The sequence below is a fragment of the Haliotis cracherodii genome, unplaced genomic scaffold (assembly GCF_022045235.1).
Source record: "Haliotis cracherodii isolate W230 unplaced genomic scaffold, xgHalCrac1.p SCAF_6, whole genome shotgun sequence".
Taxonomy (NCBI): Eukaryota; Metazoa; Mollusca; class Gastropoda; order Lepetellida; family Haliotidae; genus Haliotis; species Haliotis cracherodii.
This window is the reverse complement of record NW_027266319.1, coordinates 56,400,603-56,424,330: the sequence shown is the minus strand read 5'-3', so window position 1 is coordinate 56,424,330 and position 23,728 is coordinate 56,400,603. Positions and strand designations below refer to the sequence as shown.

At 40.3% G+C, this 23,728-nt stretch overlaps 2 protein-coding genes across 2 annotated transcripts; both read left to right on the top strand.

The window, feature by feature from the left end:
* The first annotated feature begins 627 nt into the window (after positions 1-627).
* LOC139445780 (kelch-like protein 12) lies at positions 628-17,437 on the top strand. Its single transcript, XM_071226995.1, has 10 exons — positions 628-728; positions 1,236-1,368; positions 1,920-2,097; positions 3,497-3,613; positions 5,824-5,985; positions 7,999-8,169; positions 9,573-9,684; positions 12,094-12,719; positions 15,832-15,993; positions 16,817-17,437. Exons 1-10 carry the CDS (start codon positions 718-720, stop codon positions 16,954-16,956), a joined length of 1,812 nt encoding a protein of 603 aa, XP_071083096.1. The 5' UTR covers positions 628-717; the 3' UTR covers positions 16,957-17,437.
* Positions 10,281-11,935, top strand: LOC139445312 (splicing factor 3A subunit 2-like; the record flags this gene model as incomplete). Its single annotated transcript, XM_071226435.1, has 3 exons — positions 10,281-10,568; positions 10,919-11,131; positions 11,921-11,935. Coding segments are annotated over 3 exons (516 nt in total), but the record flags the coding sequence as incomplete, so codon positions are not given.
* Positions 17,438-23,728: the final 6,291 nt, after the last annotated feature.

The window sequence follows — 23,728 nt, the reverse complement described above, 5'->3', positions numbered from 1 at the left end:
TGAGACGCAGTGATTATATATGTATCAAAACTTATAACATCCATCTCCGAAGTCGTAGAAATACAACTGACCACCTCACAGATGAAAAATCAAGCTTACTGGGGACGCTTACTGTATTTGTTTAACAATGCTAAAAATATAAACTAATATGAGAGATTTGGTTTAGGAATAATTAATTTACTTGATTTACTTGAATTAACTTGACTTGTGTACCATAAGAGATGTATGGAGTGATATTATGTGTGTTGTGGCGATATAAATTGTGGGAAGAGAGCGACCGGACGCTTCCAACAAAAACAAAATGGGTTTGAAACGAGTCTGAACGAACTGTGATCATATTGGAACCGAACCACGGTCTCTGCTGTGAAAGCGAGCCAACACTTATATATTAACAGTACATCCTGGAGCGACAACCATTCGTCACCACACACATGTTTCCGTAACCTACAACAAGCTACATTCCACTTGTCCCGGAATATTGGACGAGTTGGTCACGATGGAGTAGAAATCGTTACTCAGCTAAATCGCGCTTAGCTTGCGTCGCGAACCAATAGTGGAGCCAGTTTAGGCAATTAGTACGAGAGTTATCAGCCCCTGGCGTGCATCTTATAACCGATAGGTGTCGTCTTGAAACCATCAACAAAGAAGTGAGATGACGCTAAGATAACACCACTACGTTTATTTTAGTGTTACGGTAACAATCATCATATCGCCACGATGCCACCGGGGTAAGCACTTTTCGATCATATTCCCATTAACATAAGGTGATCTGATGAGTCTTGTACAGATTATTGAAATAACGATGTGGATCCAAGAAAAGATAACTCTTCATTGGCGTACATACCGCTAAGAAAATAAGGATAGGACGTTAAAAGTTCTCGGGTTTCGATATTTATGATCATGATGATATGTGGGTTGTGCTAACTATCACAGGCACTGAAATAATATTTGTGTTTCAGTTTGTAGTCATTTTCCAAATAATTCTAAAAGTTATTGACTTAATAATTGATGATTGCAGTTTTTTCATATGAATATTAAACACACAATGTCATTTAGAAAGTTGTCAAATGTAACAAATGTTATGTTCGTCCCATCCGAACCAGAGTGGGTTTGAATCCCGGACGGGACTCAACCCCCTCAAAAGTACGAGAATCTGTACTTTACTGAGAAAGTGTTATCACAAATGTAACATTTGTTAGATGAATATTAAACACTATTATTTTGTTCTTTTCCAGGAAACACAACAACTTTCTAATTAAAGAAATGAATGATGGTCATAAAATTACAAACAAGACGATAAGCCAGAAAACATTAACCGGTTTGGCAGAGCTGTGGAAGAGCCAGGAGCTATGTGATGTCACTATTAGTGTAAGTAGTGCATGCATCTTGCACAATGTTTGTTGTGGTCTTTAATGTTATTTGTATGATCAACTGCTTATTATCATCAGCAAAGAGAGAAGAACATCACCAGCATGGCCGTGATGGCTGGATCCTGATTGTTTAAAGGGGGACTACTCTTTGTTGTCTCTTACAACTATGGTTCGTTTCAAGGCATCAATAACATTATTCTATGGATTTCTTATAAGTTCCCCTGGTAGACAAACTGAGAAAAAATGTTATTGTGTTCAAATTTGGGATTTTTGAAAATTTCATATTTTCTTAAATTCAGAGGTATTTTGAGATTGCATTTAATGCAATGATATAAAAATGAAGCATTAAAACATGTTCCTATTTAATTGGTCTTGTTTTAAGTGAAAACAGGTTACTTTTTCAAAGCCTGTGGTAGAATTTCCCTTTGTAATTGGTGACACTACTTATGGCCATTCAAATCTCCCATGATAACACATAGCTTAGGGCGTTGGTCATATAGTGATATGGGGTTCACTTTAATGATGATAAGAAGTCTTTTGAAATTCCAGATCAATCATGAGGAGTTCTCTGCTCATCGTCTGGTTTTGGCGCTGAACAGTGACTATTTCCGAGCCATGTTCTCAGCAGGCTTCCAGGAATCCCAGACCGGCCGTATCACCATGGACAACCTCAGGATTGATGCTGTGCGCCGACTCGTGGAATACATGTACACTGGTGTCCTTACAGGTACAGGATAGTGTTAGTCTGTACAGATTCCAATAAGTCTTTAAAATACCATGTTCCCTTTAAGAGCCATGGCCCTTTTTATCTTCAGCCTACTATTAAGTCAAAAGAAAAGTATTGTGTTTCTGGGCCCCGTTCCTCAAAGCGATCTTAGCGGTAAGATGATCGTAAGTCCTCTACTATAACATAGGCTTACGATCATCTAGCGCTAAGATTGCTTTGAGGAACATGGCCCAGGACCTACTTGCACAAAGCGATCTTAGCACTACGACTATTGTCAGCCTATGTTAAAGTATGGGGGTTACGATCATCTTAGCGCTAAGATCCCTTTGTGCAAGGTTTTGGTTTGGCCCAAAATGTTGTGACTACGCAGCTTGCTTTTTTTCACTACATTTACAATCTTTGTGTTTTGGAGGAAAAAAAGTAGTTTTCCCTGGTGTTAAAATATGCTTTTTTTGCAACTCATAAATGTTAAGTTGGATGGTGTCTAAATTGCATTCAACAAGCCCCAAAGTCTTATACAGTAAACTTGGCTATAGCCAACTCAAAGGGACTGCTAATTTTAGTTTGTTAGAACCGTAGTTCTTTATAAGCATATGTACAGCATATATACAGCAAATAGTCAGAACCAAAAAGGTTAGTTCATTATATCCGTCAGTTTACTGTTATCTTACATTCACACAACAGGCACAGACACAAGAGCATTGTGGGTCATGTGAAGTTTGTACATTAGTTTTTAGGAATTTTGGTTAGAGTTACCTGCCCTTGGTTAAAAATTAGGAAAATAAAAAAAGGTAAAAAATGAAAATGTCACAGGTGGGGTCAAGAAACATGATACTTCGTGAAATACATAGATATACATGATGATTTAGAGGCTGAAATTATTTCTTCAGAAGGAATGGCTTAATTAAGTAAACTGTATGGTATTGAAATGTAATGGGGAGAAATCATTTACTGCGCTATGACTATCATAAACTTATGTTACGATCACCATAGTGCTAAGATTGGTTTGAGGAACAGGGCTCGGCACGTTTGTAGAAGCCATCTCTGATTAGAAATTCATACTAGTTCAGAGGACTAGTGTAAACCATATTCACTAGTCCACAGAGTTTGTAGCTTGTACTGCTTGAAAAAGAGAAAAATGATTGCTATGTTTTAATTTTCTGTCAGTTTTGTTCAGTTCCAATTGTAGCCAAATTGAATCATTGAGCATTGGTACAGAGCTATAGCCCTCAAATGCTACTTTGTCAATGATGACGACCATCATTAGATTTTCACTTGCCCTTAGCATTGCTTAGCACAAGTTAGTAGTCTCTGGCTAGTGGACCAGCGTGAATTTCAAGACTGCTCCTAAGAATTGCCTTACATGAACTGGCACTCATGACACATCCGTCTGTTTCAGTGACCAAAGACAACGTACAGGATCTGCTGGTGTCTGCAGACATTTTACAGATGTCTGATATCAAGAAGATCTGCTGTGGGTTTATTGAGAAGGAAATTGATGCTTCCAATTGTCTAGGTACTATTGTTTACTGTACAGAATACCTAATGCCAAAAGATATTGCTGTTTAAATATGATTTCTAAACATGCTCAGAGCTCCAGATAAGCTTTCGTGGTTTCTGCTCACAACCTGAAATGTTTATGTATGACAGATACGTTTTTACAGAATTTAATTGCCAATGATTAAGGGTACATATAAGCTTTTGGTGTTGTGGGTATTTTACCCATGCATTTTAAAATCATTGGGTATCAGTAATTCTATCTGGGTATTCAATTTTCTGTTACCCACTAGTTTTTACACATGTGGGTATTTAAGTTAAATATTTAAAAAACACTATTCATCTAGTCCCTGCAAACTGGTGTCGTGTGGGTTCGAGAGCTTTATAGGACTCAAAAATACCACGATACTTCCACAAGAAAGTGTGATGGCAAATGATCATGATGTAACTGTCATCGTGGAGTTTGGCAAGGTTGACGGAATGCCCGTTTATAATTTCAAAATAAGTTGCTGGTTTGCTAATTGAATACGCAGGGTTACTTCACAATATCTTGATGATACGCACAAGTTTTATTTTTGTAGCAAATCTGTAATGTTCATTGCGTATTTGATACGCTTGGATTTTATTTTACTGCGTATTTCTGCATTTTTAAAGTGTATTTTACGCAGATACGCAGCTTATCTGGAGCTCTGCATGCTAAATTTGACCATAAGGCACAAAGCATTTGTTTTAACCGTGTCATTATGAATTTAGCTGTGCCATCATCACTAAAATATACAGAATTGTGAACCCTAATCACAATCAGAGCATCGCTTACCAGATTATGAAAATGACAGTCGGAATGTGATTTCTAATCATGCAACCTCGAAAACTTGAACTCCGAACGATAGTTACGGGTTTAACGACTGAATCCATACAATCTAGAACATTCCAGAATGTTCTTTTGTTCAGGTTTCAAATTTATAATCGAGAATTTGTGAAAATATGTTTCGAACAGTAGTCACCAATTTGTAATTAGTGCCGTAAAGCACAAGAAAGCTGCCTTCTGATTGGTCATTCCATTGGTCAGACGTGACCCGTAATTGGATGTCCTCAGATCTTTGTTTAGCAGTAGCGAAAACTAAGATCTGATTTTAATGAGATTGGTCCTGAGTAGGACCTGGGTACCAACAAGACTACCCAGACCCATGGTTAGTCACGTGATTATATTGTTTAATGGCAAAAATTATCCAGAACTCTATGGCCTCTCTATAAGCGACAAACATTCACAAATCTTTCTGACCATGCACACATTCCATCCGACTTTTTATGTTTGCATAAATATAAAACTTCAGTCAACTTCAGTGTATACATAACCAGATCGTTTTATACGTGTATCTAAGTACATTTTGCCAGGAGTATGATCAAACATTTCCGAAGTGGACATTTTGTACCTGTCTCTTGAGACCCACACTGGGAACCCGGGTAGGGTCAGGTAATAGGGGGGTGGGAACCCGGGTAGGGTCGGGTAATAGGGGGAGGGGTAGCCTGGTAGGGTCGGGTAATAGGGGGGTGGGTACCCGGGTAGGGGCAGGTAATAGGGGGGTGGGTACCTGGGTAGGGGTGGGTAATAGAGGGGTGGGGGTACCCAGGTAGGAGTGGGTAATGGGAGGGGGGGGGGGGGTACCTGGGTAGTAAATTTGGACTCGTCCGAGCCCTAATAGCAGTTGTTCTGACTCTTTGACATATATCTGTGATCATACTTTTGGTAAGATCCAATTTTTGGAAAAGATCCCAAAGGGAATTATTTGACCAAATAACTTTGGCGCCACAACTGTCATAACACACATGGGGATCTGGGATTCCATGTTTCATAATTCAAATGATTCAAATTCAAATTCTTTTGTTCTTTCAGTGCGACATTTCGGTAAAGATGCTGATACCTTTATCAAGCGAGTGAATAAAGAAAGGGGATAATTATCATATTCGGGATCACTTTTTGGAATTGGCTCACTTGTACAAAACTGTTGTAGATTATGTAAACTATGGCAGTTACGATAGTCAAAGTACTAACACCCTGGCCCTTGTTCTGAATGTGATCAGAGAACTATGTTTATCGCAAGTCCATGTTAAGTAAGATAGATTATGAAAATCTTAGCGCTAATATTTCTTTATGAAATGGGAGAGTGTCCATGTAACCCTCTCCAAGTCTTCAGCATAAAGGACTACTTTCTGGAACATTCCCCGTAGGTATCCAGGAGTTTGCGGAGAGCTTTGCGTGCACGGAGCTCCAGGTGAAGTGTATACAGCTGGTCAAGCTGAGATTCCCTGTCGTCTCCCGCACGGAGGAGTTCCTGGCTCTCAAGACCGACGCACTCATCAGGATCCTGCAGTACGAAGACTTGTGTCTAGGTTGGTCAGACTCCCTCATTTCAGTCTTCTTTCCCGCAAGGGGCTCAGGTCTTTAATAATAATAATAATAATAATAATAATTGATTTGTAAAGCGCCTAATATCCATCGACAGTTGCTCACTGGCGCTGACAAAGTTAAAAAGTAATGTTTATGTACAAATGCCAACAATCAGGAGATCTATTGAAAAGCTGGAGTAAAAAGTGGGTTTTGAGGAGAGACTTAAACGTTTCCTTAGAAGCAGAGTTTCTCAGATTCAAAGGCGAAAGGAGAAGGCACGGTCAGACATAGCAGAAGTAGACAGAGGCTGATACAGTAGAGTTCCACCAGAGGATCGGAGAGATATAAGATCTTTGAGATAGTTTGGATAGTCGCTATTGTTAAGGCAGTCGTGAGTGACTTCTTTAAATAATATACTTGGTTTACATATTTTCCTTTACAAAAACATAGGGTCAATGACAGTGGTGGTAAACTGAAATTAAAATTTCAATGTGGTCAAGATCTAGTATAGATAGTAGGGTAAACAAGTAAAATCCATTGCAAGTTTTAAAACTATTGAAGCAAAAATTTACGACAGAGATAAGACACCGGGATATCACTGAGATTATTTGAAAGTGGGATAACCCTAGGATTTCTGAGGAATCACAGTTACATCCAGCACCATATTTTGCATTCTCCTGTTATTTGATTTTTTGCTATTTTTGAGCTTATTTAAGATTAATAACGTGTGGACGAGTTTTAGAAACAACTCTCAATTATCGTAACCTAATGATACATGTTATAACATTCAGCCTATGTAACAAGGACATCTTGAACTGCCAGTGTCAAAGACAAAAATTAGCTTTTTGTAAATATACTACTCAAAAAAAGTTAAAGAACACCCACAATTGGAAGGCTGATATGAAGAATCAGGTGTTCTTTAACATCTTTTGAGCAGTATATGTAAGAAAACAAACTAGGGATGTTACTTGAGTAAGTTTTTATGAATAAATCTCAACTTACTACAAACATATGTTATAAAGTTCAATGTTATAGAGGTCTTTAGCAACCCATGCTTGCCATAAATGGCGACTATGTTTGTCATAAGAGGCAACTAACAGGATCGGGTGGTCAGACTTGCTGACTTGGTCAATGCATGCCATTGTATCCCAATTGCGTGGATCGATGTTCATGATGTCAATCACTGGATTGTTCTGGTCCAGACTCGGTTATTTACAGACCGCCGTCATATTGCTGGAATATTGCTGTGTGCGGCATTAAACAACAAGCAAACAAATGTTCTGTGATATGCTGTTGGAAATATAGAATACTAAACGAGCTCCCATGTAATACCAATTTCATGAAACAAGTGAATAGTTCGTCAGATACCACAACTATTCACAAGTGTCATAAAATTGGTTTTACACGGAACGAGTTAAGTATTTTATTTATTACTTGCCATTTATAATATTTTTAGAATTATACTGTTGAGTGTGAATAGGCTGATACCTACACGATCAACGGCATAATCCAATTGAGTTTAACACAATAATACTTCAAACACGTCAAAAGTTGAAACATTCCACAAAATTATCGAAGAGCTAAGGTTATCACAGTTCACATACTTTAACATAAACTTACGACTGTTGTTGTGCTACAGTATGATCGCCTTGTGGAACAGGGCCTTACACCTCAAAGTTTACAATCACGTCACAATACCCGATGACGTAATTTGTGAAATTTTGTTGCAAGATCCAACGGTGAAACAATGCCATGTGACGTCAGCCTAGCAACAAGGTTGCTGAGGTCATCGAGTGTACATAAGCTCCTCTCAGTGATCTATTATCTCCACACGCAATGTCGTTGAATAAGCCAAGGGATGTTGAAAGCTTTCAATAATTGTTCGTGAAACGTGTTCAGAGAGTACATAAGTATGCGTTTTGATTTTACACAATGTGTAATACAACTGTATGTTTATAAAACGGGTGATCTCTTCATGGGCAAGTAATAATAAATGAAATTTCATTTAACCCTAGGATTTTCTGGTGAGGCTGTTGTGCTTGACGCCATTGTCAGCTGGCTTGAGCATGACCCAATGTCCAGAATACCGGACTTGCCAGACATTCTCACAAACGTGAGACTACAGTGTATCCCGGACGCCCACCTGAGACAATTCAGAAACAGTGCTGTAGTTGTGGAAAACCCAGGTAGGATGTAGAGACAATTCAGAAACAGTGCTGTTGTTGTGGAAAACCCAGGTAGGATGTAGAGACAATTCAGAAACAGTGCTGTAGTTGTGGAAAACCCAGGTAGGATGTAGAGACAATTCAGAAACAGTGCTGTAGTTGTGGAAAACTCAGGTAGGATGTAGAGACAATTCAGAAACAGTGCTGTAGTTGTGGAAAACTCAGGTAGGATGTAGAGACAACTCAGAAACAGTGCTGTAGTTGTGGAAAACTCAGGTAGGATGTAGAGACAATTCAGAAACAGTGCTGTAGTTGTGGAAAACCCAGGTAGGATGTAGAGACAATTCAGAAACAGTGCTGTAGTTGTGGAAAACCCAGGTAGGATGTAGAGACAATTCAGAAACAGTGCTGTAGTTGTGGAAAACTCAGGTAGGATGTAGAGACAATTCAGAAACAGTGCTGTAGTTGTGGAAAACTCAGGTAGGATGTAGAGACAATTCAGAAACAGTGCTGTAGTTGTGGAAAACCCAGGTAGGATGTAGAGACAATTCAGAAACAGTGCTGTAGTTGTGGAAAACCCAGGTAGGATGTAGAGACAATTCAGAAACAGTGCTGTAGTTGTGGAAAACCCAGGTAGGATGTAGAGACAATTCAGAAACAGTGCTGTAGTTGTGGAAAACCCAGGTAGGATGTAGTCAACATTTTCATTATCATCATAATCAAAACTGTTTCAAAATTAAAGTAAAGGGGTCACTGATGTTTAAAAGGGAAAGATTGGCTGTGCACATGCTTTGCAAATCCTGCAATTGACCGAAATCTGCACAACAGTTTACGAACCAGATTTCGATTTCGTTGAGCGATTTTGATTGGACTATGCATAGACTCGTTAGTCCAGCCAAGATGTAACTCCATGATACCAGCCTAGTTCGGCAAGGGTGGAAACTGGACTTTTGTAGTCAGTTAACTCCCTTGCCTCGGGAAGATGCATTATGATTATCGTGATTATAGTAATCATCATCAGAGCTCCAGATAAGCTGCATATTTTTGTAAAATATGCAAGATAGATTAACTTTGAGTTGCTTTCATACAAATATGCATGAACAAATTCAAACACACTTTTGATACCACTGCGTAATTACTCGATATGGATTTTTCAACTCATGTACCTGTTTTTCTTCACAAATGTCTTTTTCATACCTCCATGTCCGAATGATAAGATCTCATTGGTCCATGTGATCTTGATAAAATACATAAATTTCTCTAATCTTTAATTATCACAATCGTGATTATCAGTATCTTAATGATAACAATTTTCATTATCATAATGTTGATATGGTTACTACTACTATAACATGTATTACGATGTCAGATGTTGGCAGCATGTTTCTCTGTATGCTTCTTATTCTGTTATGTTTCTACCTCAGCTGTCAGGAGAGTTATCGAGAACCAGCTCAGCTCCACCGGGCGTATCCAGGACAAGCGCAAGGCTGTCACGTTCATCTACTCTATTGGGGGATATCTGCAGTCCCGCACAGGGCAAGTTGCACTGTGTGACTTCCACAGCTTTTTATCTCTATATACAGGGTTTATCTAGATCTGCCAGGGGTTTATCTACACCTGTCAGGTATATCTAGACCTGCCAGGGGTTTATCTAGACCTGCCTGGGGCTTATCTAGATCTGCCAGGGATTTATCTAGACCTGCCAGGGGTTGATCTCGACCCGCCTGAGGTTTATCTAGACCTGCCAGGAGTTTATCTGGACCTGCCAGGGGTTTATCTACACCTGCCACGGATATATCTACACCTGCCAGGGGTTTATCTACACCTGTCGGTGATTCATCTACACCTGCCAGGGGTTTATCTACACCTGCCGGTGATTCATCTACACCTGCCAGGGATTTATCTACACCTGCCAGGGGTTTATCTACACCTGCCTGGGGTTTATGTAGACCTGCCAGGGGTTTATCTACACCTGCCAGGGGTTTATCTAGACCCACCAGGGGTTTATCTACACCTGCCAGGGGTTTATCTACACCTGCCAGGAGTTTATCTAGACCTGCCAGGAGTTTATCTAAACCTGTCAAGTTTATCTAGACCTGGCTGGAGTTTATCTAGACCTGGCAGGAGTTTATCTAGACCTGGCAGGGATGTATCTGGACCTACCTGGGGTTTGTCTAGACCTGCCTGGGGTTTATCTACACCTGCCAGGGGTTGATCTAGACCCGCCTGGGGTTTATCTAGACCTGCCAGGGGTTTATCTAGGCCTGTCAGGGGTTTATCTAGACCTACCAGGGATTTATCTAGACCTGCCAGGGGTTTATCTTCACCTGCCAGGGGTTTATCTAGACCTGCCTGGGGTTTATCTAGACCTACCAGGGATTTATCTAGACCTGCCAGGGGTTTATCTAGACCCGCCAGGGGTTTATCTAGGCCTGTCAGGGGTTTATCTAGACTGCCTGGGGTTTATCTAGACCTACCAGGGATTTATCTAGACCTGCCAGGGGTTTATCTTCACCTGCCAGGGGTTTATCTAGACCTGCCAGGGGTTTATCTAGACCTACCAGGGATTTATCTAGACCTGCCAGGGGTTTATCTAGACCTGCCGGGGTTTATCTAAACCTGTCAAGTTTATGTACATCTGTCAGAGGGTGTATCTAGATCTGTCTGGGGTTTACCTACACCTACCTGGGGTTTATCTACACCTGCCAGTGGTTTATCTACACCTGCCAGGAGTTTATCTAAACCTGTCAAGTTTATGTACACCTGCCAGGGGGATTATCTAGACCCGCCTGGGGTTTATCTAGACCTGCCAGGGGTTTATCTAGACCCGCCTGGGGTTTATCTAGACCTGTCAGCGGTTTATCTAGACCCGCCTGGGGTTTATCTAGACCTGCCAGGGGTTTATCTAGGCCTGTCAGGGGTTTATCTAGACCTGCCAGGGATATATCTAGACCTGCCAGGTGTTTATCTAGACCTGTCAGGGGTTTATCTAGACCTGCCAGGGGTTTATCAAGACCTGCCAGGGGTTTATCTACACCTGTCAGGGGTTTATCTAGACCTGCCAGGGATATATCTTGACCTGCCTGGGGTTTATCTAGGCCTGTCAGGGGTTTATCTAGACCTTCCAGGGGTTTATCAAGACCTGCCTGGGGTTTATCTACACCTGTCATGAGTTTATCTACACCTGCCATGAGTTTATCTACACCTGCCGGGGGTTTATCTACACCTGCCGGGGGTTTATCTACACCTGCCAGGGATTTATCCACACCTGCCAGGGATTTTTCTACACCTGCCAGGGGTTTATCTACACCTGCCAGGGGTTTATCTACACCTGCCAGGGGTTTATCTTGACCTGCCGCTGATTCATCTACACCTGCTAGGGATTTATCTACACCTGCCGGGGGTTTATCTACACCTGCCGGGGGTTTATCTACACCTGCCTTGGGTTTATCTACACCTGTCGGGTGTATCTACACCTGCCAGGGGTTTATCACACCTGCCTGGGGTTTATCTACACCTGCCAGGGGTTGATCTACACCTGCCAGGGGTTTATCTACACCTGCCTGGGGTTTATCTACACCTGCCAGGGGTTTATCTACACCTGCCTTGGGTTTATCTAGACCTGCTGGTGATTTATCTAAACCTGCCAGGGGTTTACTTGATCAAAATAACAATTGTTTCCCCGTTTGCTTGCTGCACACACTTAGTTTGGAGTCCCAGATAAATCTCTGGTAAAAGGTCTGCTTAAGTCTTGTTCTCCTATGTGTTACAGGATTTTAAGATATAATTATTCCATAATGTTTTGGGTTTTTTCAACATGATTACAAAGTTGTAACGAAACAGTCGTAACGAAATATGCATTTCAATTTTCACAAGGTTGTGTTTGGTAAGTACCATTGCTGCATTCAGTTACTGTTAGAAATATAAAATCATAAAATATTTCAGCCCCCTGTGTCCAAGACTGAGGTCAGTTGAACGTTACGACCTTCGCCAGAATAGCTGGGACAATGTGGAGAATATCCCAATACTTGCATCCAGTGTTCAAGCTTTCAACATCTATGGTCGACTTTTCTGTACAGCATTTGAGTTGACGAACTCTCCACAAATAAACCCCGAAACGGAACATGCCGGTTTCTATGAATATGACACTCTTCAGAACAAATGGCACGACGCAACAGAGTGTTTCTCCCCCGAGGCAGTGAACGTCCTCCATGACTGTCTCAGGAAATCAGGGGCAATAACTCTCTGTCCTTCTTCCAACAAACTGTACACAGTGACAGAAGCAGACGTCAAGTGTGTTCACATTGAGTTGGAGGATGGAGACCTGGCTTGCAGGAGGGTGGAGACGATGCCTCAAATTGACTTCTTCCAAAGTGAGTCGGACTGTCGGTCGAACTATGCTGCTGTGGTTTGCTTGGGGAACCTGTATGTGCTCGGCGGGGACGAGCGCTTCTCACAGATGGAGATATTCCCCACGGCTATAATGTGTATGTTTGATCCGACGGAGAACAAGTGGGTGACCAGAGCCAGCATGATGGAACCCCGAGCCAGATTTGATGCAGTGGAGATGAGTAAGTCAGAGCAGCTGCCCAACTTGTAGAAGCTACAAATGTTTGTTTGGTTGGTTGGTTGTTGGGTTGGGTTGGGTTGGGTTGGGCTGGGCTGGGCTGGGCTGGGCTGGGCTGGGCTGGGCTGGGCTGGGCTGGGCTGGGCTGGGCTGTTAATTATCAAGCCTAAAACAGACAATCCAGTGATTGACATCATGAGCATCGGTTCATGCATTTGGGACATACATCAATCAAGTCAGCGAGCCTGACCAACTGATCCCATTAGTCGCCTCGTATAACAAGTATAGGTGAAGACCAATCTAACCCAGATCTTCATGAGGACTATATATGAAATATCATTTTTTTTTAGCAAAAGCATTCATGTAAATGAATTTAAACATATGAAACATGAAACTGACATATAACAAACTAAACACATATTTGAAAACGCAGGATACATTAGAGACATTTGAGATAACTACAACAGTACCCATAATTCTTTCTTATTTTAGAAGAACATTATAAAGGAGTGAATTGTAGCTATGTATCAGTGACAAGTGGATGTCTGATAGATTTTGCAGGTTCCTTGAATGTAAATAGTTTAGAAATCATTTTTGTTTTAAAGATGTTACCAGGAATGACTGGTCAAAAGATATTACCGAGACTGGTGACTTCTATTATGTACTGATGGTCCCAGAGTATTACCGAGACTGGTGACTTCTATTTTGTACTGATGGTCCCAAGGTATCACCGACACTGGTGACCTCTTTTTTGTACTGATGGTCCCAAGGTATTAATAAAACTGGTAACTTCTATTTTGTACTGATGGTCCCTAGGTATTATCGATACTGGTGTTTTCTATTTTGTACTGATGGTCCTAAGGTATTACTAAAACTGGTGACTTCTATTTTGTGCTGATGGTCCCAAGGTATTATCGAGACTGGTGACTTCTATTTTGCTCTGATTGTTCCGAGGTATAATCGATACTGGTGACTTTTATTTTGTACTGATGGTCCTAAGGTATTACTAAAACTTGTGACTTTTATTTTGTACTGATGGTCCAAAGGTATTACTAAAACTGGTGACTTTTATTTTGTACTGATGGTCCTAAGGTATTACTAAAACTGGTGACTTCTATTTTGTACTGATGGTCCTAAGGTATTACTAAAACTGGTGACTTCTATTTTGTACTGATGGTCCCAAGGTATTACCGAGACTGGTGACTTCTATTTTGTACTGATGGTCCTAAGGTATTACTAAACCTGGTGACTTTTATTTTGTACTGATGGTCCTAAGGTATTACTAAAACTGGTGACTTCTATTTTGTACTGATGGTCCTGAGGTATTATCGATACTGGTGACTTCTATTTTGTACTGATGGTCCTAAGGTATTACTAGAACTGGTGACTTCTATTTTGTACTGATGGTCCCAAGGTATTATCGAGACTGGTGACTTCTATTTTGCACTGATTGTTCCGAGGTATTATCGATACTGGTGACTTTTATTTTGTACTGATGGTCCTAAGGTATTACTAAAACTGGTGACTTTTATTTTGTACTGATGGTCCTAAGGTATTACTAAAACTGGTGACTTCTATTTTGTAGCGAAATCCCATAGATATTACCGATACTGCATGGTGCTTGGTTCATTTTGTACTGGTGATGTTACCGATACTGGTGACTTCTATTTGGTAGCAGGGGCAGTTATGAAAGCATTCCCTCTTAACGAAGACCTGGTTCGATTCCCCACATGGGTACAATGTGTGAAGCCCATTTCTGGTGTCCCCTGCCATGATATTGCTGGAATATTGCTAAAAGTGGCGTAAAACCATACTCACTCACTATTTTGTAGAAGTGACCCCAAAGACACTGTTTATGTAATACAGATCAAACATTCACAGAGCATTTCATCAAAAGTCATAATACCAATTCAGCATGTTTTAGATATATCTGTATTAATTCATTCATAACAAAATCAAAAGGGGGGGCACGGGTGGCCCAGTCGTCTAAGGCGCCGCGATTCGCTGTGCAGAGTTGCGTCCCCTGGACATGCCAGAAACCTATGATTGTGGGTTCGAATCCCGGTTCGCCCCGATTATGTTTCTTGGTTTGTCAGCACCATACCCGTGCTCGTGGGTTTCACCGAAGTGGTAAACGTCTGAGACCTGCATCACTTCGGGCTTTCCTCCCACATTAAGCTGACACGCCGTGATATAACTGGAATAATGTTAAAAGCGGCGTTAAACCCAACTCACTCACTCACTAACAAAATCAACTGATAGAGATCTGTCACACTGGATGGGTAAACACAACTCTGCATGAATTTGGGGGCTGGCAGGTCAATGATAGCCCAGTAGTCGGAGGCACAACGATTCACTGTTGCATCCCTTACCCATGGCAGGATCTGCTAATCATAGGTTTATTATCATTGACCCGTGAAGATCCGGGGTAAAATAGGTCTTCAGCAACCCATGCTTGTCGTAAGAGGCGACTTTGCTTGTCGTATGAGGCGACTAACAGGATTGGGTGGTCAGGCCCGCTGTCTTGATTGATGCATGTCATCCTATCCCGATTGCGTGGATCGATGCTCATGATGTCAATCACTGGATTGTCTGGTCCAGACTCGATTATTTACAGACCACCATCATATTACTGGAATATTGCTGAGTACGGCATTAAACAACAAAAAACAAAAGAATTATTATCATGATTTGACCAATGAACGTAGTTCGACCAGAATCGTAAACTCCTAATAACATTTTTACTTTGGTATATTCTCACACATAAAGCTGACATTAAGCTGGCACGTCATCAAATACGCGCATTAAACACTTTGCTTAAAAAACATCATCTGACCATCTGATAAACAAATCTGTAACATGACAGTTCATATTTTATTGTGTATGTTACAGGTTTTAGTTTTTGAGGGGAAAGAAAGAGCAGAAGGGCTATACAATTGCTGTGAAACTGTTATAGAAACAGTTACAGTTTCATTGAAGTTTGAACAACGTTGTACACCGCTCGAAATTTTCTAAGCACCTGGGGTGCTCATTATGGTGAATACAATAACTGAAATATTAAATTAAATAAATCCAACTCACCGACACTATTTTGATTTGGTTCTGCCGTTCCTCAGATGGGTACATCTATGCTGTGGGTGGCTTTAACAACCGACGTCTGCGCAGCGTCGAGCGCTACGATCCCCGCTCCAACTCCTGGTCATATGTAACAGCCATGAACAAGGAACGAAGTCATCTGAGAGCAGTGGTGCATGATGGGAAGATCTTTGCCATGGGAGGTAAGTCTAGACGTTTTTTCTTGAATGAGTCATGGAAACTTGTAGTTTTTTAGCTGTCCCAGCATGGGGTCAGAGCGTGACCCACATGTGAGTTATGTGCCATGGCAGCCATATTGAAAATGCATTTATGAACCTTAGTTTTATCAAAATGTAATCAAATTTGGTTTGTTTTTATGTTTGTTGTTTAATGCGGCAATCAGTAATATTCCAGGTATATGACAGCAGGGATTTGGTACATATTTAGTTAGTTAGGGCTGAACATATATATGTTCCATTTTGTTTAAATGTTTTACATTTTGACCTTAATGTGACCTTCGTACTTGACCATATTATAAGCTGAAACTTTTTATGGACGTATTTTGTACTTAATGTATTTGTTTGGTTTGGTGTCTGATTCAACACATATGTCCTGTTTTCACAAAATTTAAACCTTTGAACTTGTTTTGACCATGCTCTGGCTGTCTTTGTAGACATTTTAAAGTATTGGCTACATGACCAGGTAAGCTATAGCGTGGTGTCACAATTTTTATAGAGGCACTAAAGGGTATCAAGAGGTTCCTAAAGAACATGACAGGTGTCATCATGAGAAAATATGTACATTTGTGGGGAGATGATGAACACACTAGATGGTTAAGCATGACAGACTAGAGTATATTTGTCATGGTCATGGTCAAAATAGTTTTCGGCATCATGGGGACCGTTCTAAAAACTGAAAAAACATATTAGTTATATTGAAAGGGTTGCTAATACATATGACCTTATGAGAAAGGTCATGTTGCCTTTTAACTCCTACTCATCATTAAAAACAATTTTTGTTTTGTAGGAAAGTCGTACTCATTCCGGTTGGGCGGGGCACGCAAGGTGCTGAACAGTTGTGAAGTATATGACCCCACAGCCGATGCCTGGACCTTCACACAGCCCATGAAGCAGGCTAGGTGTATGTTTGGTGCAGTTGTCTTGTAGCCTCCCTGGACCTTCAAACATCCCGAGCCGTGAAGATCCCGGGTTGTGTAGATCTTCAGCAACCCATGCTTGCCGTTAAAGGCGACTACACTTGTCGTTAATGGCGACTAACAGGATCGGACGGTCAGACTCGCTGACTTGGTTGATGCATGTCATCGTAACCTACTTGCATGGATCGATGTTCATGATGTCAATCACTGGATTGTCTGGTCCAGACTCAATTATTTACAGACCGCAGTCATATAGCTGGAATATTACTATATGATTGCAGCGTTAAACAACACACAAACATCAAACAGCCTATGAAGTGGGCTAGATGTATGTTTAGTGTGTTGCCTTGGGACCTAACAAGACCTCCACAAAATGGACCTGTGTGATCTATTTGTTCTTTTATTTCTCATTGAGAAACCATTGCATATGTTATAATAGCTGAAGACTGTGATGCATTTTAGTGAGATAAATCTATTTTAATCTTAAAGCACCTGGGCCCACTTGCACAAAGCGATCATAGTGCTAAGATCATCTTAACCCCTATACATTAACATAGGCTTAAGATAGTCTTAGGGCTAAGATCGTTAGTGGGCAAGTGGGCCCAGGTCACTTCTATTCTATTGTGTAAATAATGACCATCTTAATAAATGATGAATTTACCAAACATTTTTGTCATAATATTTGGGAGATTCACCTTCTAATCTGAATGTATGGTTCTGTAGGTTTGATATCTCTTAATTTGATTTGAAAAAAATATGCAAGTAAAAGGCTTCCAGTTTCTTATTAATGTTATCAAACAGAAGATAGCATACCTCTTAATTCATTTTCCACTCTACCATGACCAAGGAAGATACTTGATTCTGACTGTCAAATCAGGGGTTTCCAATTACTGACTGGCAAATCAAGGGTTTCCAATTACTGACTGGCAAATCAAGGGTTTCAAATTACCAACTGGCAAATCAGGGGTTTCACATTACTGACTGGCAAATCAGGGGTTTCAAATTACTGACTAGCAAATCAGGGGATTCAAATTACTGACTGGCAAATCAGGGGTTTCAAGTTACAATAACCACTGACTGAGTCTACTGATTTTATAACCACATCAATATGGAAGTAGTAAAGAACCTTCTTTCGCAATTATTTTGCATTTACAAGTAATCAAATATACGATTGTATGTTATGATTGCAATATTCAAATTGATGTGTGGCAATACATATTGGCAGAATATATGACTGAAATTGACTGAGACAGCGTATTATACATTCAGAGGCAACAGAAGCAAAATATTTGTCACTTCTACCATCTCTTACTGCCCAAAGGGGATTCTGGGTTAGTTTTGTTTGTTTGATGTTAAACGCCGCACTCGACAATCTTTGAGCTATATGACTAAGTCAGCGAACCTGACCACTCGACCCATTCAGTCATCTCTTGCGACAAACATAGTCGCCTGTTACTACAAGCATGGGTTGCTGAAGACCTATTCTAACCTAGATCTTCAAGGATCGATTCCAGGATAGAATAGATCCCCAACATATGCTGATTGTAAGAGGCGACCAAAAGGATTGGGTGGTCAGACTCAATGACTTGCTCGGCTCATGTACCCCGATGGTATGGATTGTTGCTCACAATATGAATCACTGGATTGTCTGGTCCAGACTCGAATTATTCACAAAGCGCCATCATTTGGCTGGAATATTGCTGAATGTGACATTAAACAACAAACTTACTGTGCCTATCTCTTGCATCACTATGATCGTTGTGTATCAGAATAGTGGTGTGCGTATCAAAATAAACCTAACAAGGTTTGCTTCACAGGTGTGTGATGGAGTGAATGAGTAAGCTGATTTAGTTGTGCAGCTTTAGGCAATATTCCAGGCATGTTTCCAACAAGGACACTTAGAATTTGCTTCACACTTACTGACCCATGTTACCACGATTTGAGACTTTTGATTGATCCCAAGCCCTGATAAAATCGGTATATTGACTGTCACTTTGTGTGAGTTTATTGGAGTATGAACCTTCATAGAGTGAGGGCCAAACTGTATGAAAGTGGGAGCTAATCAATTATAACATAAATGAAATAATAGATTAATTACTTGGTCTACAAAATGACACACATTAACTGAAAAGATTTTCCAAAATAGTGCCTGACCACTGTAGCTCTCCTGGATGACGAGTCAAGAAATCAGCTAGTCTTTGTCTGATGAGCTAAAACAAGCAGCAATGACAATGTAATAACTAATTTGTTATTGCCTTACTGTCATCAGCTGTTGACAACTGCTGCCGTGGTGTAGTGGATAAAGCCTGGAGAGGGGTAAGTTGGTGGTTCAATCCCCTGGTCACGTCATACCAAAAGACATCAAAAGATGGTACTTGCTGTTACACTGCTTGGCACTCAGTATAAAGGGGAGAAAACAAGAACTGGCTGGATTCTGAGTGGGGTATCCAGGTTAAACTGTGGCATGGTATCTCAGTGGGCTAGCACAATCAAACTGGCATTTGTACAGACTAGTTCAAATACACATACACGTGCCATCTTCTCGAGGCAAGAGAGTTAACGGACTATAAAAGTCCAGTTTCCACCCTTGCTGAACTAAGCTGGAATTCCTAGGCTTAATCATAGAGCCAACTGTGGTTTTTACAACGTATGTCCCTTCTAAACCTCTCATATGGACCAATCAGATTCCACCTCTGTATCACTTGTATTTGTTTGAAACAAAATTGCGGCGACTAGTCAAGACGATCTGATTGATAATCAAGATCTATCTTGTGATAAAACGGGTCTTACATCGCGAAGTACATCAAATCACGCGAGCACCTGGATTAAAAACATGAAAAGATTTGGAAAATATCAGTTGACAACGAGTTGATGGTGCACATGCTTTGCAAATCCTGCAATCGACCGAAATCTGTACGACAGTTTACTAACCGGTTTTCGATTATGTTGCACGATTATGTTGGACTATGCATAGACTTGTTAGTACAGCCAAAATGTAACTCCATAATATTAGCCTAGTTCGGCAACGGTGGAAACTGGACTTAAATATTCTGTTAACTCTCTTGCCTCGGAAAGATGATGCATGTGCATTGTAACACTATTCAGTGTGGCCAGAGGCTGTATGTTGCCGCCCGCTATACTGGAGAGTTTCCTGTCCAGATGACCTAATGGTCACGATGAGACAGTTACTGGCTGACAAATTGCCTCCGGCTGATTGACGACCGTGTTGGACAAAGTGGTGCTTTGATTCTTCAGTAACCTGGTGGTCAGGAACTGTGTTAATGTGGAGGGACACCCTCCACACATCAGGGGATATATCAAGGACTGACCTGTTTTGTGACCCAATGGTCCCGAACTGTCATGTACTGACCGACAAGCTGACGAAAATCGTGGCGCAAGCGCGTGTTGGGTCACGTTCAGCCAGCCGGGCTATCCACATATAAGCCGGTCCGTCAGTAAAGTACGGAGGAGACGCAGAGGGACGCAGAGAGAGGCAAGAAGGCACAGAACCAACCAAGACCAGATCGACAGAGCAGTCCCGGAGAGCAGCCCCAGGTCTCTAACAGCCGCCACGACTAACAACCACCAGTCAACCTAGCTCCCACCAGAACAACACATAGGGACAAGCTCTTGTCGCGTCTGGTCGTGCCTGAACAATCACCACAGTCTCCTCTCACAAGTCTCTGCCACGTTCGCCCTGGTAAAAACGTATTGTACTGCAAAGTATTGTTTACTGTTATTAAAGAAACCGCTATAACTCTGAACGACTCTTCTGTTGTGCTACAGCAGGTACATCGCTACATAAGTGAAATAATCCCGATAATAAAAACCACACATGACAAGTATGTCATATAAAACATTTATTGACAAAACAATCTTTCACATTGTATATTTACATTATTGCACAGATGTGTACACGGAACGCCATTACTCATGGAACAGCAACATCTGCATGGAATATCAGCCATCATATGAACGCATATGAGATGAACACATTTGAGCATAAAAAACATCTCATGAAGTCATGACAAGGGAAGTAACTCTGAAAGACAACTGGATACTGCCAAACATATTTGTACATGAGAAGCATCAGAAACCATCCTAAATATCACAATAGCATCAACAGATTGCTGGAAAACTTGGAAACATTAAATACAATTCAGTAAAATCTGAGTAAACCAACACTACAGAAGGTAAGTATCTCACAAAAGTATCAGTCCTACTGACTTCACCCTTATACCATTCCCTCCATTACCCGACCCGTGAAGATCCAGGTTAGAATAGGTCTTCAGCAACCCATGCTTGGCGTAAAAGGCAACTAACGGGATCGGGTGGTCAGGCTCACTGACTTGGTTGATGCATGTCATCTAATCCTAATTGTGTGGATCAATGCTCATGATGTCTGGTCAAGACTCGATTATTTACATACCGCCGTCATATAGCTGTGATATTGCTGAGTGCGGTGTTAAACAACAAACCAACCAAACCTTCCATTACCCATGAATATATACTGCTGATATACAGTGCAACAGTGACATCTATTTTTTAGAATTTTTATCTCACCAGTCTATATTTCACAATATTAGTAGTTCAAAATAGTGGCCTCACAAATATTCAAAGAAAAATTATCAACTTGCAGATGTGTTTCTGTATACTTAGCTGCCAGTCAGATTCTAGGGCTGGAACGAGTCCAAATTTACTACCCGGGTACCCACCCAACTAATACCCAATCCTATCTGGGTACCCACTGTTGGTCTCAAGAGATAGGTACAAAATGTCCGATTGGGAATAGTTTGACTTTAGCCCTGGACAAAATTTATTTAGATACACTTATAAATCGATCTGGTAATGCATTTACTGACATTGACTGAAGTTTTATATTTATTCAAAAATATAAATGTCTGGGAGCATAGTCAGAAAGAAATGCAAACATTTGTGACCTATAGTGTAACCCTATAGGTCAAGATCATTTTTGTCATTAAACAATATATCACATAACCAACCACGGGTCCGGGTAGTTCTGTCAGTACCTGGGTTCTTCTCAGTACCCACCCAACCGGAGTATCCGAGTTACCCGTCCCAGCCCTATCAGGTTCATATGAATTGTTTGATAGGTATTTACTTTCTAGTTGACGGATGACAAAGTGGAAATAATTTATGGATGTTACAGTATAGATCCTAATACCAATGTCAAGCTTGACAACAGTATTAGGATATATACCAAAACGTTGCCATTTCAGTAAAATAAGTTGTTATCCATAAATTTTATCCACTTTGTCAGATTCATATGGTTCTGATTTTCTCAGATTTTACTCTACATAAATACTAAATATTCAGGAAACATGTGATAACTGAAAGACACAAAAGGGCAAATATCAAATATATACCAGAAACACTTAATACATGACTAACAGTTGTATGTCTTAAAAAGATTCAATTCAGCATTTTTCAGCCATCTTGTTTTCCAAAAGAACAGAATAATTTATTCAAGAAGTTTTCAGACAGCATCCAGAAAAAGAAAACATCAACAATATAATTGACAATTGTTTTCTTTGAGATAATTTCAAAACAGAAAACGTACTTGAAATCAAGTACAAAACTACCAACAGAAAGATAGGTGAATTTCAGGTTGTAAATGTTTATAGATAATGTCCCAAGCTTTCAGAGAAAGAATGCACAATAAACTTGGTTCCTGGGTTGTTAATAACTCTTTAATGAGAAGCCCAAGTTACTGAGGACCAGAATCCCATACTTTAGCATTGACTAACAGATCGTCTTTGCTCCCATCCTCATAGAGTTACAATAGTCTTAGTGCAAAGATCCTTTAACATAGAATTATGATAGTGTTAGTGCTAAGATCATCTCAACTCCCATCCTTTAACATAGAATTATGATAGTCTTAGTGCAAACATCATCTTAACTCCCATCCTTTAACATAGAATTATGATAGTGTTAGTGCAAAGATCATCTTAACTCCCATCTTTTAACATAGAATTATGATAGTGTTAGTGCAAAGATCATCTCAACTCCCATCCTTTAACATAGAATTATGATAGTGTTAGTGCAAAGATCATCTCAACTCCCATCCTTTAACATAGAATTATGATTCTGTTAGTGCAAAGATCATCTGAACTCCCATCCTTTAACATAGAATTATGATAGTGTTAGTGCAAAGATCATCTTAACTTCCATCCTTTACATAGAATTATGATAGTGTTAGTGCAAAGATCATCTTAACTCCCATCCTTTAACATAGAATTATGATAGTCTTAGTGCAAAGATCATCTTAACTTCCATCCTTTACATAGAATTATGATAGTGTTAGTGCAAAGATCATCTTAACTCCCATCCTTTAACATAGAATTATGATAGTCTTAGTGCAAAGATCATCTCAACTCCCATCCTTTAACATAGAATTATGATAGTCTTAGTGCAAAGATCATCTTAACTTCCATCCTTTACATAGAATTATGATAGTCTTAGTGCAAAGATCATCTTAACTCCCATTCTTTAACATAGAATCATGATAGTGTTAGTGCTAAGATCATCTCAACTCCCATCCTTTAACATAGAATTATGATAGTGTTAGTGCTAAGATCATCTCAACTCCCTTCCTTTAACATAGAATTATGATAGTCTTAGTGCAAAGGCCATCTCAACTCCCATCCTTTAACATAGAATTGTGATAGCGTTAGTGCTAAGATCATCTCAACTCCCTTCCTTTAACATAGAATTATGATAGTCTTAGTGCTAAGATCATCTCAACTCCCATCCTTTAACAT

What these genes read in the sequence shown, in the direction of transcription:
- LOC139445780 (XM_071226995.1), top strand. An exon ending in GTACACTGGTGTCCTTACAG is followed by an intron (nt 2,098 to 3,496) that starts GTACAGGATAGT and finishes CGTCTGTTTCAG; the next exon opens with TGACCAAAGACAACGTACAG. An exon ending in GTACGAAGACTTGTGTCTAG is followed by an intron (nt 5,986 to 7,998) that starts GTTGGTCAGACT and finishes ATTTAACCCTAG; the next exon opens with GATTTTCTGGTGAGGCTGTT.